Genomic DNA, 20195 nt, shown 5'->3' on the forward strand with positions numbered 1-20195 from the left:
CATGCATTATTGGACCTGAAGACCTACAAAGGAAGGGGACCAAGTCCAGAAGTCGAAAGAAGTTCCAGGAAGGACAGGAGCCCCTGCCAACCCAGAACAGGGTGAAGGGTAACCTTCACCGTTCAGTCAGATGTATAAGAGGCTCACTCTCCTTCTGGTGCTCGCTCCCACTCTAACCTATGGGCAGGGTGGCCATGGCCAAAATGAGTCTTTCCCAGACTGCAGTACTACTTTGCGGTGCTACCAGTTGTTCTCCCACAATCTTTTTTCCGAACATTACATAGCTTATTAACTGATGTACACTGGGGGAAAGACAGGAGCCCTGTGGCTTTGGCCATGATGCGGTGCCCACAAGATATGGGGGGAGAGGGGGTCTTGACATGCCTAACCTTGAATTATATTATGCTGCGGCTAAATTACAATGGCCACTACGGTGGTTGAGTGAGTCCCAGAACTTAGAAAAAACAAATATATCCAACCTGCCCGGTCTGCACCCAGTGTACACCTGACTGATGGACAAGACATGCCCCCTTTCCCTCGTCCTCCCCCCCACCCACACACACCCCTATTTTGATGGCTGCGGCCAGAGCTTGCTGGCATAGATTTATGCACAGCAAACTTCCTAGCTTACCATACTCGCCATTGATAACCGTGACACAATTGCGAGCCTCCTGGGTCGTACTCAGGCAAGGACATGACCCTGTGGAAAGTGGCAAAGCTCATGACGGTGGGAGACTATTTCACAGAGGGTACATTGCTGACGTTTGATGAACTTAGGGCTACTAGCAGCTTACACGCTGGTCTATTTATCATATGGCGCAATAAGGCATCTTTTACAGGACACCTGGCACAATGGCGACCCGGAACCACCACAGTTGCAATTACTTACACTGATACTATCAACTTTGGGGACTAGGAGAGTGATTTCTATATTATATACCTCCTTGAACACCACAAATTGTCCTGGGACGGAGTGCGCTTGTGCTCGTTGGTACGCGGTGTTTCCCAGTCCTCTGTCCCAACGCTAATGATCAACAGCCCTATCCGGTGTCAGAGGGATATTGCGTAACCCTAGGTTCTTAACCCCTTCACTGCCAGGCCTTTTCCCCCTCCTGTGCCAGGCCTTTTTTTGCCTATTTGGGGCAGTTTGCGCTTAGGCCCTCATAACTTTTTGTCCACATAAGCTAACCAAGCCAAATTTGCGTCCTTTTTTTCCAACATCCTAGGGATTCTAGAGGTACCCAGACTTTGTGGGTTCCCTTGAAGGAGGCGAAGAAATTGGCCAAAATACAGTGAAAATTTCGTTTTTTTCAAAAAAATTGGAAAAAGTGGCTGCAGAAGAAGGCTTGTGGATTTCCCCCTGAAAATTGCATCAACAAAGGGTCTGCAGTGCTAAACTCAGCAGCTTCCTAGCTTTCAGGAACAGGCAGACATGAATCAGAAAACCCAATTTTTCAACACAATTTTGCCATTTTACTGGGGCATACCCCATTTTTGCAATTTTTTGTGCTTTCAGCCTCCTTCCAGTCAGTGACAGGAATGGGCATGAAACCAATGCTCGATCCCAGAAACCTAACCATTTCTGAAAAGTAGACAAAATTCTGAATTCAGCAAGGGGTCATTTGTGTAGATCCTACAAGGGTTTCCTAAAGAAAATAACAGCTGAAAAAGTAAAATATTGAAATTGAGGTGAAAAAAACATCAATTTTTCTCTACGTTTTACTCTGTAACTTTTCCCTGCAATGTCAGATTATGGAAAGCAATATACTGTTACGTCTGCTGGACTCCTCTGGTTGCGGGGATATATAGGGCTTGTAGGTTCATCAAGAACCCGAGGAACCCAGAGCCAATAAATGAGCTGCACCCTGCAGTGCGTTTTCATTCTATACCGGGTATACAGCAATTCATTTGCTGAAATATAAAGAGTAAAAAATTGCTATCAAGAAAACCTTTGCATTTCCAAAAAGGGCACAAGATAAGGTGCTGAGGAGCAGTGGTTATTTGCACATCCCTGAATTCCGGGGTGACCATACTAGCATGTGAATTATAGGGAATTTCTCAAATAGATGTCTTTTTTACACACACTCCTATATTTGGAAGGAAAAAATGTAGAGAAAGACAAGGGGCAATAGCACTTGTTTTGCTAATCTATGTTCCCCCAAGTCTCCCGATAAAAATGATACCTCACTTTTGTGGGTAGGCCTAGCGCCCGCGACAGGAAACGCCCCAAAATGCAACGTGGACACATCCCATTTTGTTGAAACAAAACAGAGGTGTTTTTTGCGAAGTGCCTAACTTCAGATTTTGGCCTCTAGCTCAGCCGGCACCTAGGGAAACCTACCAAACCTGTGCATTTCTGAAAACTAGAGACCTAGGGGAATCCAAGGAGGGGTGACTTGCGGGGCTCGGACCAGGTTCTGTTACCCAGAATCCTTTGGAAACCTCAAAATTTGGCTAAAAAAACACGTTCCTCACATTTCTGTGGCAGAAAGTTCTGGAATCTGAGAGGAGCCACAAATTTCCTTCCACTCAGCGTTCCCCCAAGTCTCCCGATAAAAATGATACCTCACTTGTGTGGGTAGGCCTAGCGCCGGCGAAAGGAAACACCCCAAAGCGCAACGTGGACACATCCAAAATTTTGGAAGAAAACAGAGGTGTTTTTTGCGAAGTGCCTACCTGTAGATTTTGGCCTCTAGCTCAGCCGGCACCTAGGGAAACCTACCAAACCTGTGCATTTCTGAAAACTAGAGACCTAGGGGAATCCAAGGAGGGGTGACTTGCGGGGCTCGGACCAGGTTCTGTTACCCAGAATCCTTTGCAAACCTCAAAATTTGGCTAAAAAAACACGTTCCTCACATTTCTGTGGCAGAAAGTTCTGGAATCTGAGAGGAGCCACAAATTTCCTTCCACTCAGCGTTCCCCCAAGTCTCCCGATAAAATTGATACCTCACTTGTGTGGGTAGGCATAGCGCCCGCGACGGGAAACACCCCAAAGCGCAACGTGGACACATCCAAAATTTTGGAAGAAAACAGAGGTGTTTTTTGCGAAGTGCCTACCTGTAGATTTTGGCCTCTAGCTCAGCCTGCACCTAGGGAAACCTACCAAACCTGTCCATTTCTGAAAACTAGAGACCTAGGGGAATCCAAGATGGGGTGACTTGCGGGGCTCGGACCAGGTTCTGTTACCCAGAATCCTTTGCAAACCTCAAAATTTGGCTAAAAAAACACATGTTCCTCACATTTCTGTGGCAGAAAGTTCTGGAATCTGAGAGGAGCCACAAATTTCCTTCCACCCAGCGTTCCCCCAAGTCTCCCGATAAAAATGATACCTCACTTGCGTGGGTAGGCCTAGCGCCCACGAAAGGAAATGGCCCAAAACACAACGTGGACAGAACATATTTTTTCACAGAAAACAGAGGTGTTTTTTGCAAAGTGCCTACCTGTGGAGTTTGGCCTCTAGCTCAGCCGGCCCCGGGAGGGGGGGGGGCAGAAATGCCCTAAAATAAATTTGACCCCCCCAAACCCCCCCTGCCCATGCCCAGGAACAACCCCTGCCTACGGGGTCGCTCCCCCTGCATGACATTGGCGCCAAAAAACAAATCCCAGGTGCCTAGTGGTTTCTGCCCCCTTGGGGGCAGATTGACCTAAAATCGGCCAATCTGCCCCCAAGGGGGGCAGAAATGGCCTAAATACAATTTGCCCCCCAGGGGAGCGACCCTTGCCTAAGGGGTCGCTCCCCACCAAAAAAAAAAGAAATGAAACATAAAAAAAAAACAAAAAAAAAAAAAAAAGGTCCCTGGTGCCTAGAGGTTTCTGCCCCCCCTGGGGGCAGATCGGCCTAATAAGGCCGATCTGCCCCCAGGGGGGGCAGAAAAGGCCTTCTCAAAAAAATGCCCCCCCTGGGAGTGACCCTTGCCCAAGGGGTCGCTCCCTTTTATCAGTTTCAATAAAAAAAAAAAAAAATCCCTGGTGTCTAGTGGGGTTTCAAAAGCCGGATTGCAAGAAATCCGGCTTTTGAAACCCTCGGAGGGACTTCAAAGGGAAGGAAATACTTTTCCTTCCCTTTGAAGCCCCTCCGGGCCTCCCAAGTGATTGAAAAAGAAATGCTTTTGCATTTCTTTTTCAATCGCACTGGAAGCAGAGCTTCCAGCGCGACTAGGGAGGCCCCTGTGACAAATCAGCACGCGCTCGCGCGCTGACGTCACATGGGGGAGGGGGGGGGGGTCGGGGGTGGAAGGTCTTCCCCTTCCATCCCGACTTGGGGGGGGGGGGAGGGGGTGCACGGGGGGCGCGCTAGCGCGCCCCCTAGTTCCCCTGTGCCATGGACGAGATGATCTCGTCCAAGGCACAGGGGAACTGTAGCCTTGGACGAGATCATCTCGTCCAAGGCACAGAACCGGTTAATTACTTGCACCAAGCTTATTTCTCCCCCACCGCATCAAATGTATGTTCCCCACAGCAGACCCATGTTGTGGATTACCCGAAGTAAGTTTCTATCACATGGTTTGGGAATTCCCCTCTTTACAGAATTGCTGGCAACAGGTAGTTGAGTCTACAGCCCACATAATAGACTATGACCTATCACCTATCCCTAAATCCTGCCTGTTGGGACTGCGCCACAGGGCTAGAGTTGACAAACACCTTCAAAGATTTATATACGTGGCATTTACTACGTTTAATCGCCTCATAGCTACGTACTGGAAGGAGCCTTCCATGCCAGACAACACCAAATGGTTGCAAATATTGCTACAGTGGACCCGTGAGGAGGCAGAAGTGCTAGGTACACTGAGACATAAGGGCTTAGCACGAGGTGGCAGTGAAATGTGGGACATATTCATTATAAAAATAGAGGCAAAAAATGATATATGACCCACATGAACATGACATAACATAACACTACAGCTCCATATCGTAGGCAGTAGGCTCCCTGCTGCCCTTATGTAATTATGAATACTGAGTTACCTTTCCTCCCTGTAAGGCCAGATATTGTTGACTATTGCACCTCCTAAACCACCATTACTCCTTTCGATGTGCACGTCCCACTACTGACCCACCCCACCACTCAGCCTGTCCGCCTCAACTGACAACCATTTGACCCCACTTTGACTCAAAGACACCCTCCAACATATGCGGGACACAACAAATGTGTACATTTTTGTTGACATATATTCGCTGAACGCACTCTCTCTAAGTCTCTGTTATTCATGCATTCTAAGTAGCTTCACACCCATTGAGGCACATGTCACTTTATTTATTGAATTAGGGTACCTGCTCGGTTGCCCTCCTGTCGTGCTCCTGTCCACCCCCCATGAAACAATCCCCTGATCTTTTTTTCTAATATTGTCATAATAATGCCGCAGCTGCAACTGTATGTTTTTGTTTCTTGTTTTTTTTTTCTCTTCACTTGCATGGTTCATAAAACTCATGAGATTTTTTACAAAAGATAAGCTGAATACGGTAACATGTCGTTTTTGGCACCATGCTCCACACATTCCATGTGAACACAGTGTAGTGTGGGGTAACGTTACCAGTATGTGCACTCATTGTCACACAAAGTGTGGCAAAATTTCCAATATAGGCTACATGACCATGACAGTCTCCACTGTATCCCCTGTATTTTGCATGCCTATAAGGCAAGTGTCCCCCTGTATTGAAACCCCCCCCCCTTCACTTCCACCCAGCCCTGCAGAAACAAATTAAAGTTAATAAGTATAACAAAACTTATCAAAACCCCACAAGGCAGGTGACACAGGTCTATTGCTATACTCCCCTCCAATCCCACAACTTATGCAGTAGGAACAACATTTGGGGTAACACATGTTCATGTGGAAGTCTGTGTTCAGGGGTGGTAGGTCAGGTAGTGTCTTACCTCAGAACTTTGATCCCTAACAATTGGGCCCACAACCAGACTCCTTTAGAAAAACTGAAATATCCTGCTTATGAGTGGACGATCAGCGTAGCAGCTTAAGGCTTCACAACCACATATCCCTGGGTCCTCCTGTATCATCGGAGGGGATAGAGACTGCAACATGTAGGTACAATTTCAATGTGCAGCAATGATGGGATTATAGAAGCAAGGGCCACCCTTATAGAACTTTTCAGATAACCGAAATCTTCGCCTCTAGGATGCGCAAAGACAGTATGTGTGTGGAACCACTGTGCTCATTACAGTGCTCAATATTCAGAGATCATCAGCTGTGTGAGGGGTAATATCCAGGCCTTTAATTTTATCTGCTGAGGATGTACTGGAGCTCGTTGTCTGAGCCAGAGACCGAAGGATGTCTTTTTCTAAGTATTGCGAATCAATTCGCTGTGTTTTGAGTGGTTTCCTGTAGTACCATTACCTGGGCTTTGGTATATTTAGCGTGTGATTGATTAAGTCGGCGGTAATGGGTGTGAGATGTTACCCACTCGCCATACGTGGTATCTGCCGTCGTGGACTGGGCAAATACTTGGGCATGCATCCATGTCCAGATGTCCTCTGGTGTGGCGAAGATGTGGGTCATCACGCCGTTTACGACCCGCAGCTTCACAGGAAAGATCAAGACTTATTTAATGCTCTAGTGGCGGAGACGCTGCTTAACCTTCACGTGGGAGCTCCGTAGCTACTGCAACTGCACTACCGCTGTGCAGTTATGGAAGCATTTTCAAATCACCATGACGCCTTGGCTCAAAACCGCAGCAAGATCAGGTCCCGATTGCAATAATTCGGGCAATTAGCAGACGTGGTGGAGGTGGTCTGCCAGGAATTCCATGTGCTCTTTGTCAATAAGAATTTGGGGACTTTTCCAGTTAATATGTTGGCCATCAGGCATTTTTCTATGAAAAGTTCCATGCATTGACCCTCCACTTGTGCAACCATTAAAGCAAATATTGTTGTGTCTGGACCGTCCCTCTGTATCTTCTGCCCTGCAGTGAAGGGTCACCTCCTCTTCCCTTTGTAGTTTCACTGGGTCTGCAACGTTTCAATAGTGGGTCTTGTGGTGCCGATAGAAGATTCTGTTTCATCTACTCTGTCAGGCAGTTTGTGGTGGTAGGCATGGAGGAGACTGACGTCTTGAGAGACCGTGTCAATCTTTGTTTCCAATTACGTTTTAGCGTCTAGGATAGCCTGCAGGATCTTTTCGAATTGAGTGTAGTACGTGTGAAGAGTAACGTCTAGTTGGTGTAGGACTGCTGATGTGTTATCTGTGATAAGCGAGAGAGGGGGGTGGGTTAGGACGTTGGCCTGCAATGAAGGCTTGGTGGTTTTAGGTTTCACCATCATGCTATGAAGCTTCCTTGTACCGTAGCAGGAGCTGCAGATATTTATTGGTATCCCGAAGGAGTGTGTTTATGTGAGTGTGGGGGGGGGTGTTATAGGCACCCTTGTACGTATTGTGTACCAGTCGGCTATGATAGAAAGCGGAGTGATCCCTTGGTCAAGGATGCATTTTGGATCACCAGTCGAACTCCGCAACCAGTGCCTATTGTGATATCATGGGAGGTGATTGTCATTGTTTTCCCATGTATATGCCCCACAGTATGGTGTTGCCACAAACATTCAGGAGTATCTGCTGTGCCTCGCGATTCCAGTGGTCAGCTGTTTGGAGGGTCTTACTGTTGAAGAAGTGAACCTCTGTTAATGTGGGGGCGGCCTCGTGTGAACTGCAGTCCCCAACTTAATGTCCCCTACAGGTGCAGTAGCGCAGGACCACGTATTCTCCTCCGCGGATTATGCAGGTATCGGCATGACTAGGTAATTGAGGGGTTGGGTGGTCCTCCTTCAAATGGGGACGTGCGAGTAACGCATGTTGAACAGCACCAGCTGCTACGATACGTGGCCTTTGAGTACCGCAGTGTAAAGACCTGGCCAGTCAGGGGAGATCAAGCAGAACGACAGTATATAGTTTAAATGCTGCCACGCACTCCTCCACGCCCCACACTCAGGGTCTTTGTTTTGGTGAGGAGGATCAGTTACGGGGTGCTCCCTACGTTATCAGGCTCCAAGCTGCAAGCTTACGTGTACAGTTCCCGCAGCCTTTCATACCAGGTAAATACAATCTCTATGGCAGCAACAGTCCTTAGGGACTGGATAAGGAGATATGTGTAGAGAGATCCAGGATGGTGTGCAGTCGGGTATGCAGAGATCAACGGGACAGGCGAGCCATGGTCATCTGAAATGCTGCTGCGGCTGCTTCTGTGTGGTACAGGCCGTGCCTGGAGGCAGACGGTCGGTGATCTCTGCAGCTCCAGTTCGGGCGCTTGCATCTCTGGTGCAGTGTCATCAGGGCGTGTGCCCTCTAGCCAGCACAGGCAGCAGGTAGTAAGTAGCGGAGGCCGCAGCCTGGACTGTGTCAGCCCTGGTTTCTCTTCCCCAGCAGGCAGGAAAAGCAGGTCTCATGTGTACCCTGTGTGCTGCATAGGTCTAAGCAGCATATTTCTCGGTTGAGTGACAGGGTGGGCAAGGTTTGGCAGGATGATGTTTGGGCCTGAAGTGGAGCTTTTCACCAAGTGTATGGCTCGGCCGTCATCTTAGCCATGCCCCCGGGTTCTTGACGTTAATAAATTGTGGAGCCAGGCCAGTACTGTTCCCTGGAATTAGAGATGGTCAGTCTCAAAATTAAGACTTGGTAGTCAGTGGAGTCAAATGCCAACACAACACACAAACTCTCATCCATTAGGGAATGGAGTTAATTCATGGCTGCAGCCAAAGCCATCTGAGTATTGCTGCAGGGCGAAATTCTGCTTGCATCAAGTTGACAATATTAGTTTTCTTCACATAATCTTGTAGCTGATTGCAGCCTAATCCATTAGTTTCAGTTGATACTTTCAGTGAAAATGTTCAATATTCAGTTCAGTTTGAGTTTCTTTAGTAGTGAAATCCAGACTGCTGATTTTATTAAAGATTAGACTTCTGTGTAGCAAGAGAAGTTGCATATATTCTTCACATCTGCAATTCCATGTTGCAAGAGATGTAAATAAAAAGTAACTGACTGACTAGCCTTTGTAAAATCTGAGTGCTACTTGAGAAGACGTGGGGCCAAACGTTTAGTGTGAAGTTGACAAATACAGTAATTAGGTTAACACCCTAGTTGTAGTGACTGCATTTTTTTTTTGTGTCAAAGTCTGCACATTTCTTACATTTTTCACTGACACCAATACATTCTATTTTGTTGAGGTGCTTCTAGCTCCACCAAGTTGTGATTACGACAGTCTTAAGATCTGGGCTCTTAAATATTTTGTGATGATTTAGGAGATCTAATTGGTAATTTATCTTTAGGATTTTGTTGACACAGAATACGTCAGGAGCATTCCCATTGCAATGTGTGGAATTAGTATCACTTAAGAGTTAATTCTAATGTTAAGAATATTTAAAAATATTACATATATAATGATGTTGCAGGCTTTTTTAAATGAATAATGATAATCCATTACAACTAATGAGGGTCTTCTATTGTTTACCAAGATAAATGATCTGTTAACAGATGTAAGTCATTTGAAGTAGCTTGTGTGAGGTGAGAAACTTTGTTGACAGATCTTTATTGGTTGCTCAGAAATTAGTTTTTTCTTATTATAATTGCATCTGTTTTTAGATCGGATGATTTCAACATCCTTTCAGGATAGACATAAAGGGTTCATTGTTTTACCTGATAGACTTCTCATGAAAATAAATTCAATTAGATTTTTTTTTAACTAGTTATACAAGTTCTTTAATTATTCAAATTGGCTGCCATCTTTGTTTTGCTCTGTGGCTCATTTTAGAAGTCTTCAAATATCTCCTTTCACAGTTGATGGGTTTAATTTCTCTGCTCGGAGAAAAAAGTGAAGCAGTGAAAATGTACATTGGGATTAGAGAATCCCCTGCTTGGTGACGACTGTGCACACCTTCCCTGAGTACCCCTGCAGCATTGATATGTGGATCCCTGGTACTGAGTTTTGGTCATAGGTGGACAAATATGCATTTGTTCCATGACCTCGGCTTCTCTTATAGTAATGCTGTCTTGTTGGACCTTAAGGCTCACACCAAGCACTGCCCTCGTGATGCTTGAGGGCTACTGCCCTTACCAGGAGTTAAGTTACCCGGGATTGGTGATGGCAGAGTACCGGTTTTGTGTTACATGGTGATCAGTATTGTAAGCAGGCCTTTTTACCCTTATCAGTGGAGTGGTGCATAGTGACCCACTTGTGTAAGTTCTGTGGCAGTGTATGTAACTCTGCTTTGGCCTGCATGAATTGTGTATAGTTCCGGACATGGCATGATACTTCATGGTTGTGTGCTGGGATGTGGTTGTGCCCTTCTTTATGGTACGTAACATGTGCACAGTACATAAAATTGAGGCCTGTACGTTCCATTTTAGGAAATTGAGAGGTTAGGAGAGATAGGTACTGCATCCCCCAGACAGGAGATCCATTGCTGAAATACCTGAGTGCTGGAGTGGGAGCACACATTGGACATTTGGGAGAAGAGCATCCTCTATGCACATCAAAGATCTGATAGAGACTACTAGTTTCAGATTCCTTACCTTAGAATTTCCCCCAGGCCTCAGACTGGATTCGGAGATTTATCTTTGAGCAATACCCTTGCGCGTCGGTAGGTGGCGTCAGTCGACTCCGTTGGCGTCGTAGTCGGCGAGATGACGTCGGGAGTAGTATATAGATGCCTCCTTCGTGCAGTGATGTCAGTTATTTACTTTCCACACCACGCACTAATCCGGAAAAGACCTACCTTGGTCTCTTTTTGACCGACTTAAACCATTTTGTTGAGTTTTTGTGAGAATCTTTGGTGCGTGGAGGATGTCCCCGAAGACCTGTTTCAAGTCGTGTGAGGACTGTCACTGCACGATGTCGGGGACGGATCCGCATCAGACTTGTATGTGGTGTCTCGAGTGCGACCACGACCCGAAGTTGTGCTCCGAGTGCCGGGCCATGCACCTGAAGGCCTTGAGGGAGCGGTCCCTAAAGCTCATGGCGGCCCGCCACTCGAATCAGCTTAAGCCCCGGTTTCAATTGAGAGGAAGTTGTCGAAAGGGATCACGGAGCCATCACCACTCATCATCTTCAAAATCTTCAAGTGCATTTAAGAAGAAGTCGTCGTCGAAGAGGTCCCATCGCTCTCCGACTTCGCCCCGTCGCTCAGCTGAAGCGACGCTGGAAGCGCGTTGACTCTCAAGGCCTCTATCCTCAGAGCCTGCATCTGGGTCCGCTCCGCGCTTCCCTGAGTTTCCCAGAGCGACCCCCGCCCAACTTAGAGTTCTATGCAGCCATGCGTCTCATCTTTGTGCGGACCGAGTCAGATACGGCAGCTTTGACTCTGGCCACCGAGGTCACCTCTGGATCCACTCACGGATTCGCACCCTTGAAACCTTCCCCGGCGCCGGGTGAATTGTCGACGCTCCTGACGTCGATAGTGCCCACTATCGACGTGAACCCGATCCTTATCCCTGAAGACTCGGAGTCGGAGGAGCGATGGCCGATGCCGCCTTTGTCTTGATGGGGGCTATTCGCCCCAGGTCAGAGTCGGACCCTTTTTCCTATGGTAACAAATTCGGGGAGGGATTAGAAGGGTCCCTGGACCCTTATAAATACCAGGATGACCCATCTTTGGACTGGGCACAGGAATTGGGCGACACCAGTGGTCTTGATACTTCACCAGACGCTGGCATGCTGTCTCCTCCTACCGTGGCTACAGTGGAGGGAGCAACTTATGGTATGGTGGTCAGTAGCGCAGCTGAGGTCCTTGGCCTTGAGCTTGCTACTGTAGAGGTCAGGTCCAGTCTCCTGACTGAGGTGCTTCAGCCCTGAGCTTCTACATCAGAACCCCTTTTGCCATTCAATGAAGCCTCACCGATGTCCTTTTAAGTGCTTGGTCCAAACCCAACACAGGGGCTCCTGTGAATAGGACTATTGCACGCCATCGGCCCGCTCCGAATGACCCTAAAGTCCTGTCCCAACACCCGATGCCTGAGAGTCTTGTCATCCAGGCTTCCTCTTCTTCTTCAGGCGCATGCCCTTCCGCACCCCCGGACAGGGAATCAAAAAGACTGGAACAGATTGGTAAGAAGTTGTTTTCTTCCTCCACTCTCATGCTGCGGTCTGTGAACACCTCATGCCTTTTGAGCCGCTATACCTACTCTCTTTGGTATACAGTTGCGCAAGCCCTGCTGCAGATACCGGAGTAGGCCCATGCTATCGTCTCCCAAGCTGTGAATGATGGGAGAGATGCAGCAAAGTTCACAATCCGTTGGGTGCTGGACACAACCGTCTCTCCGGGCAGATCAGTTGCTACGACAGTGGCCTTGCGATGCCACACCTGGTTTCGTACTTCTGTTTTTTCTGGGAATGTCTAACAGTCCCTCATGGACATGCCCTTTGATGGGTCCCGTCTCTTTGGAGACAAAGCGGACTCAGCCTTGGAGCAATTCAAGGATTTCCGGGCTACAGATCGGTCCCTTGATCTTTCCTCTGCCCCTCACTCCCGCAGTCCGTTTTTCGCCCCTTTCATGGCCACAGAAGGGGCTCCCTGTCGCGTCCTTCACCCAGCCACCCATGCTGTCCAGCCTCTGTGTGGCCGGGGCCGCGGAATCCCACGTGGGCGTAAAACAGGGAACCAGAGGTCTGCCCAGTCCACCTCTGCCCCCGCTGCAGCCTTCAAACCCTCCTAGTCCATCCCCTCACTTCCATCCAATTGGCGGCAGGATTTGCCATCACCTGCCCCACTGCGAATCCATCACTACGGACAGGTGTGTTTTGCAGATTGTTCAAAAGGGCTACTCACTCCCTTTCGAATCTGCTCTACCAGCCATGCCTGCATCCTTCAGTCACCTTCCAGAGGATCATTTGGCATTTCTCCTACAGGAAGTCGCAGCTCTCTTGGTCAAGGGAGCTATAGAAAAGGTCCCTATGCCCGAAGTAGGTTGTGGTTGTTATTCCCGCTACTTTCTGGTGCCGAAAAAGGACAGGGGCTTACGTCCTATCCTAGACCTTCGAGTCCTGAACTACTTCCTCAAGAAGGAGAAATTCAAAAGGCTCACCCTGGCTCAAGTTCTGCCTGACTTGGACCCAGGAGACTGGATGGTAGCTTATTTCCACATCCCCATATTGCCTACCCACAGACATTACCTACGATTTGTGGTAGGTCATGAGCACTTTTAGTTTACCGTGCTCCCCTTCGGCCTTACCAGCGCCCCTCGGGTGTTCACGAAAGTGATGGAGGCGGTTGCAGCTCATCTGTGCAGGTTAGGGGTGTCAGTCTTTCCCTGCCTCGACGACTGGATGTTGAAGGTGGACTCGGCCCAGAAAGTCGACTCCCACCTTCAGACTACAGCAAACCTCCTGCGCACGCTGAGGTTCACTATAAACATGCCGAAGTCACACCTGACTCCCTCTCAGACACTCTGCTTCATCAGAGCTGTTCTGGACACAGTGCAGTTTCAGGCCTCTCCTCCCGAAAAGCGAGTCCAAGACATTCTGGCTATGATTCCAATCTTTCGGTCTTGGGTTTCAGTGAGACTGACTCTGAGGCTACTGGGCCTCATGGCCTCCTGCATCCTGCTAGTAACACATGCCAGATGGCATATGCAGGCTCTGCAGTGGGACCTGAAGTTCCAGTGGGCGCAGCATCAGGGGAATCTCACTGGCATGGTCCAGATCCAGGTAGGAGACTGCGAAAGACCTGCAGTGGTGGCTTTCGAATCCGCATTAGGTCCACAGCAGATCCCTCTCCCTTCCCCAACCAGATCTGTCTATAGTGACAGATGCATCACTTCTCGGTTGGGGTGGCCACATAGGAGATCAGAGGCCTATGGTCTTCGGTGGAGTCTGGACTCCATATCAGTCTTCTGGAGCGCTGGGCAATCAGGCCTGTGTTGAAAGCATTTCTTCCCTCTCTCAAAGGGACAGCAGTGCAGGTGTTCACGGACAATACTACCGCAATTTGGTACTGCAACAAACAGGGCGGAGTAGGCTCCTGGACCCTTTGTCAGGAGGCACTACACCTCTGGACATGGCTGGAACATCAGGGCATTTCCCTGGTGGTTTATCATCTGGCGGGTTCTCTCAACACCAGAGCGGATTAACTCAGCTGTTGATGCACAGCCGATCACGAATGGCGTCTCCATCGGGAGGTGGTGCAAGGTCTCTTTCTGCAGTGAGGAGAGCCTTGGTTAGAACTGTTTGCCTCCGCAGAGAACGCACAATGTCCGCTGTTCTGCACGTTGGAGTTTCCAAGGCAGCACTCGCTTGGAAACGCTTTTGTCTTGTGTGGAGCTTTGGCCTCCTTTCCGCCTATATCACTTCAGCCCAGAGTTCTCAAGAAGATCAGGAACAACCGGGCCTAAGTCATCTTGGTGGCTCCGGACTGGGCACGGAGAGTTTGGTATCCAGAGCTATTGAGCATGTCCATCGATCCTCCACTCAGACTGCCTCTTTGGGCGGATCTTTTGTTGAAGCAACAGAGACGGTCCTTCACCCGAACCTGTCCAATCTCTGCCTTCATGTGTGGAGATTAAGCGGCGCCAGTTGATGACTTTTGATCTTCTGCCCGAAGTCTGGAATGTTATCTTGGTAGCCAGGTGTCCCTCCACCAAAACTGTATACTCCTGTCGTTGGAATAGATTTTTGGCATGTTGTGCCAACAAACCTGTTGATCCCCTCTCTGCCCCTCTATCGGAGGTTCTTCTGTTCTTTCTTTCTTTGGCCCAGCAGGGCTCTTCTTTGGGCACCCTTAAAGGGTATTTATCTGTCATTTTGGCCTTCTTTAGGTTACCTGATCAGCCCTCCTTTTGTGAGTAGATTCCTAAAAGGCGTAACCCATTTATTTCTTCCCACTCCATTTATCATGCCTCAGTGGGACCTCAATCTTGTCCTTAATTATTTAATGTGTACTCCTTTTGAGCTGATGCACAATTGTCCCTTACGGCGCCTCACCTTCAAAACTGTCATTCTTGTTGCCATCACCTCTGCTCGCAGGGTGAGTGAGCTTCAAGCCCTTTCGTCTAAACCTCCATACTTGTCTTTGCACCCTGACAAAGTGGTGTTGCGCACTAAGGCTTCCTTCGTTCCAAAGGTGGTTATGCCTTTTTATGTCGGTCAGTCCATCACTCTGCCTACTTTCTATGCACCCCCACATCCTTCTCATGAGGAGGAGAGACTCCACCGTCTGGACCCAAAAAGAGCGTTGGCATTCTATCTTAATTGTACAAAAGATTTCTGGATTGACAATCAACTCTTTGTCGGGTATGTGAGTGTGAAAAAAGGGGAGGCGATGCAAAAGCGTACAATCTATTGATGGGTGCTTCTTTGCATCAAAATGTGGCACGCTTAGGCCAAGAAGCAAACCCGAGGGCTTTTTGTGCTCATTCCACCAGAGAAACTGCTGCTTCCACTGCGTTAGCATGCGGAGTTCCTGTCCTGGATGTCTGGCAGGCAGCTACGTGGACGTCCCTGCACATGTTTGCTAAACACTACTGCCTGGACAGTCATGTCTGTCAGGATGGCTACTTTGGTCGTTCGGTCCCGCAGGACTTCCTAGTAAGATCTTGGTTTGCAGCCCACCTCCAAGGATGGCATTGCTTGGGTATCTATTCTAAGCTAAGGAATCTGCAACTAGAAGTCTTTATCAGATGTACAAGTTACTTATCTTCGGTAACTAAATATCTGGTAGAGACATATTCTAGTTGCAGATTCTTTACCATCCACCTATCCTCCCCGCTTGCGAACTGATTTCTAGAGGCAGGGATTTCCCTTTCAGGTCCTTAGCTCTGTCGCACCAATCTCAGTGTTCTTAGCAGCTCTGTGCTTTGGCGTGGAAAGTCGTTAAAAGAAACTGACGTCACTGCACTAGAGCAGCATCTATATACTACTCCTGACATAATCATGGTGACTACAACGCCAACGATGTTGACTTACGCCACCTACTGACGCGCAAGGGTATTGCTTGAAGAAAAATCTCCAGATCCAGTCTGACGCCTGGGGGAAATTCTAAGGTAGGGAATCTGCAACTAGAATATGTCTCTACCAGATATTTTGTTACCTAAGGTAAGTAACTTGTACTTCTTGTCAATTCCAATAAAATGTACTGGTCATTGGACATGGGCTCATTGTCAGGGGGATAGTGGGACTGGTGAGCTTAGCAATGTGAAACATGGAATCTTAATGGAGTGGAAAGAGCAGACCTTTGAAACGTTGTGAGGCATTTTTCAGTGCTATCTTACAGCCAGGTGTGATCACTGGTTACTTCATTAGGCTCTTTTGTGAGTCTGTTAAAATTTAAGCCACTCTTGTTGTCGGAGGCTAACCCTTTGTCAAATGGCGGTTCAAAAAAGAGAGGACTTCTAAGGAGCTGAAATCGTTACCCGAATATCAAAAGATTGGACTTTACATCACATTTGTGTCTAGAGCTGGACTATAATGTTGGGAGTACGGGGCTCACAAGTTGTTCAACTGCACTGTTCATCAGAAGAAAGATTGCAAAAACTTCTAGCTGCTGGAATCGGGACTAAGGACCAAACTGCTTGCAGGGTGAGGGGCCATCACCTAGACCACTTGCCCAGAGCCTGGGGCTTCTACCTTCTGCCCTCCTGCCAAGACCAGTAGAGGATGAACAGGGCACCTGGAGGGGGTGATGCCCAGTGGGGGTCCTGGCGAGTGGATTCTAGTGAGTGAAGTGTAATATGTCTGGGCGGGACAGCCACAGGAGTGCAGGCTGCCTGTCAGATCATTCCAAAGTCTCTGGTCTCCATGTCTCGGGGAAGGGTGCCACTGAAGTGTGGTCGCCCGTGTGAGCACCAGAGTTGTTGACCCCCATGTGGCCAGGTGAAATGCCACAATGAAGTGCAGGCTGTTGCCGATTTAGGAACCACGATCAGCAACCTCCAGGTCACTAGGAAGTGGACCATTGAGGACAATATCTGTGCCTGTGTGAAGGCTGAGTCGGCAACACCCCCATGTCACCAGGATTGGTGATGCCAGCATGAGTTAGGGGGGTTCATTTGGCTTGTCATTCAGAAAAGGCCAGGAGAAAGACTTACTGATCGTTGCAGGAGCTGGGCGAGGTTGTCTGACACAGACATGGACCATCCAATGACTAAAGAGGTTTACACGTCTTTAGGGTAAGACCGCAAAAGGTTGTGGACCCTCTGAGCAGGAGACTGGAGCTCGTGAAAGAGTGCCCTGATCGTCTCAGGATTGCTTGCTGCCATTGGGTCATGTAAAGGTGTTCCAGGGTGTCGGGCCTACTAGGGACGGGCACAGTCTTAACACCTAAGAGTGGGAGCACAGTATTCATGGGACCAACATCTGGGCGTATCCTTGCCACATTGGGCAGTACATCAAACACATACAAGGTGATGCCACTGGAACCAAGGTATACCTGCCTGATGAGCCCTTATCAGCGCAAAACTGATCCTATGTTGCTTGTGTTCGTTGAGGACCTGGCCTGTCTGGTCGGGCTGGACTGGTCTGGCGACTAGTAAGGTCCAAGGTGATTTGCTTTTGGCTAAGTCCAAACTGTGGTGTCATGGTGTACAAAAGAACAATGGTTTGGGATGCTACACCAAACAATTGCCAGTGGTTAGTCACATTGCAAGCACTCCTCCCATCACCTTTTGTGTGTTTCAATGTACCACCATAAGTGACAAAGGAACACCCAGATCTGCGTCCCGTGGTCACAGTGCCACTAGAACTATGATATACCTGGCTGATGAGCCGTTATCAGGGCTAAACTGGTCCTAGGTTGCTTGTTTCTGGTTCATTGAGGGCCTGTCCTGGCATTTCAGGCTTGACTGTTCCTATTGGAGCAAGGCTGAGGGATATTTGCATATGGCTGGGTCCAAACTGAGGTGGAATGCTGAGCAGAAGAACAATGGGTTGAGTTGTTACCCTGAACGATTGCCAGTGGTTTGACAAATTGCAAGCTTTCCTCCCATCAACTTTTGTGTGCTTGATGTACTGTGGAAAAAAAAGACATGAAACATACATTATGGACAACACCTTTCCCAGCTGATAAAATTCTGCTCCAAGAGTGATTCAGATTCAGGCTTTTTGTAATTATTATGATCTATCATCATATAGATGCTCTTGCCCCTCATGCTCACCATTTCTACCCCATTAGGTAATGTCAGATTTCCACTTAAATCATACAACTCATCTGTCCTCATCTGTTCCTTGTTAATTCTGCAGCTCGAGTAATATAGTCATATCATACCTACTATGTTAAGCAGGTGAGACTCTATTTAGTGACTGCAAATGCTGGATTTTTAAAGCAATGTTGCATATTACACCACTGTGAGTGCAAGGGCATATGTATCTTGGTAAGCTGTAAACAGATAGACGTTTTCTTGAATATGTTTCTGTTATCAAATTGACAAAGACACAGCTTTGTGGTTTGGGAAAAGAAACAGCTTCGGCTTTGATATTGAACATTCCCATTACGTTTCATACTCCCACACAAGGCTACACTTCACAAAAGTGTTGCATTGACTGTTATTTCTAAATGGATTCTGTGGTAGTGCAGAATGTCTTTGAAACTATGTTCCGATAGGTAAGCTTAATTTCTTTTACCCTTTGTTGGGTGTATGGCATTCACTCTGTTTTAGTGGTGTTAATTTTAATAAAGCTGCTTTGATGAAGTAAAAAATTCTTGGCCATAATTGTGCTTCTCAGTCCTGGTTGTCTCAAGTGATTATCCAATTTCCCCATCTTTATTTCAATCTTTGTCTCTTTTGGTGCTTAAAGAAGAAATTAGATGTAAGGCACGGTTGTTTGATCGGGGGGGAAAGCTACAATAGGATAGCATTTAGTTGCTTTTTCAGTCTCTGTATATTTTGTTTGATTTATAAAATAGTGTTTCCTTTGTATGTGTACATTAAAAACGGTTTGGTCGTAAATATTTTTCAGTGGCCTGAGATCCTGTTCCCCATTATTGAAAATACTTCATCTTGAAGAACAATTAGAAATGAGAAGCTTTAGCTTACAGCACAAGGGTGGCGTCTGTGAGTTATCCACTCCCCCTTGCAAGGAATTGCATACATTAATGGCAGTTTAAAAACCAAGTTCTCCTTCTTGAGATGACAGATACAAAAAGTGGGTCTAAAAGTATCAGTCATGAGTGAAGGTTATGTATTATTTTTATTTTTATTTTTTACTTTTGTAGAAGCATTGCTCTTTAGGATTAGAACCACATCATTAACTATTCCTTGCTTTAGTCCGCCAGGGTTGAAAATGAATTATTTTTTGGTCTTACATGAAATTAATGTAATAGCCCATCTTGATTCAGTAGATAAATAGGCATGAACACTGATTCACACCTTACCTCTCCCCTCTTACTTGGTTATATCTATGTCAGGGATTAAGGTAATTGATATGGAAGTGTAGGAATATTGTAGCGATAAGATTAGTGTTTCTATGAAAGACTATTACAAATTCACCCTTCCTACATGAGAACATGAAAAGTCTGATAAAGCCTTGGAAACATAAAACATGTAACCACTGGACTTGTAAATGACCAAGCTGTTAAATAATTTTGTTCTGAATTTCCAAACATTTAAGTCATTTCATTCAGCAATTACTGTTATTAGATAACCATTGTAAGCTGTTGTCATTCATTGTTGAAATTCATCTTTTTTTTGTTTGCATGTATTTCTTTAAATCCAGTAACCTTTATTGTTCCTTTATGATTTACAGCTCAAAATTCTGCAAATGCAGATTTTGCAAACTTTGAAGCATTCGGACAGTCTAGTGGTTCGAGTAATTTTGGAGGTTTCCCCACAGCAAGTCACACCACTATTCAGCCCCCAAATACAGGTAGAATTGCTTGAGTGTTGTAATCTTAATGAGCAAAAAAAAAAAAGTTCATTTTAATTATTCCAATAAATTTACCACTATCAATTGATTACTGGTAAAATCCAAAGCGTAATGCTCTGGGGAAACCTTATAGGAAACTTATCCAATTATATTTTTGGCAGACTGTCTACCTTAACTGGACTGCTTAAATATTTTATTGATAAGTGTGTTTCTAATTTACTTTTACTTGACACTAGGTAATTACAAGGAATTGTTTGAAAAATCTGAGTTACTAACTAATGTGTAAAAAACTGTTTAGTGAGTAACTTTCTCGTACTTTATTACTCCTTTGTTTTACTCAGAGCTGTTGTCATATTTTATCTTTTACTGTACAAGTTTAGTTTTTCTTATGCTCATATTCGTGTTGAATATTC

The 20195-nt window shown here is 46.8% G+C and overlaps 1 protein-coding gene across 13 annotated transcripts in view; it reads left to right on the forward strand.

The window, feature by feature from the left end:
* The window catches only part of AGFG1 (ArfGAP with FG repeats 1), a 328958-nt gene that overhangs the window by 76753 nt on the left and 232010 nt on the right, over positions 1–20195 (forward strand). For 9 of the 13 annotated variants that reach the window (XM_069213848.1, XM_069213840.1, XM_069213837.1 and 6 more), the window contains exon 6: positions 19663–19782. The exons of the other annotated variants lie outside the window; for them this stretch is intronic. In XM_069213848.1, the coding sequence (XP_069069949.1) occupies positions 19663–19782 (120 nt within the window). The remainder of the gene's footprint in view (positions 1–19662; positions 19783–20195) is intronic. 13 annotated transcript variants of the gene reach the window in all.

Source organism: Pleurodeles waltl, chromosome 11, assembly GCF_031143425.1.
Source record: "Pleurodeles waltl isolate 20211129_DDA chromosome 11, aPleWal1.hap1.20221129, whole genome shotgun sequence".
Classification (NCBI taxonomy): domain Eukaryota; kingdom Metazoa; phylum Chordata; class Amphibia; order Caudata; family Salamandridae; genus Pleurodeles; species Pleurodeles waltl.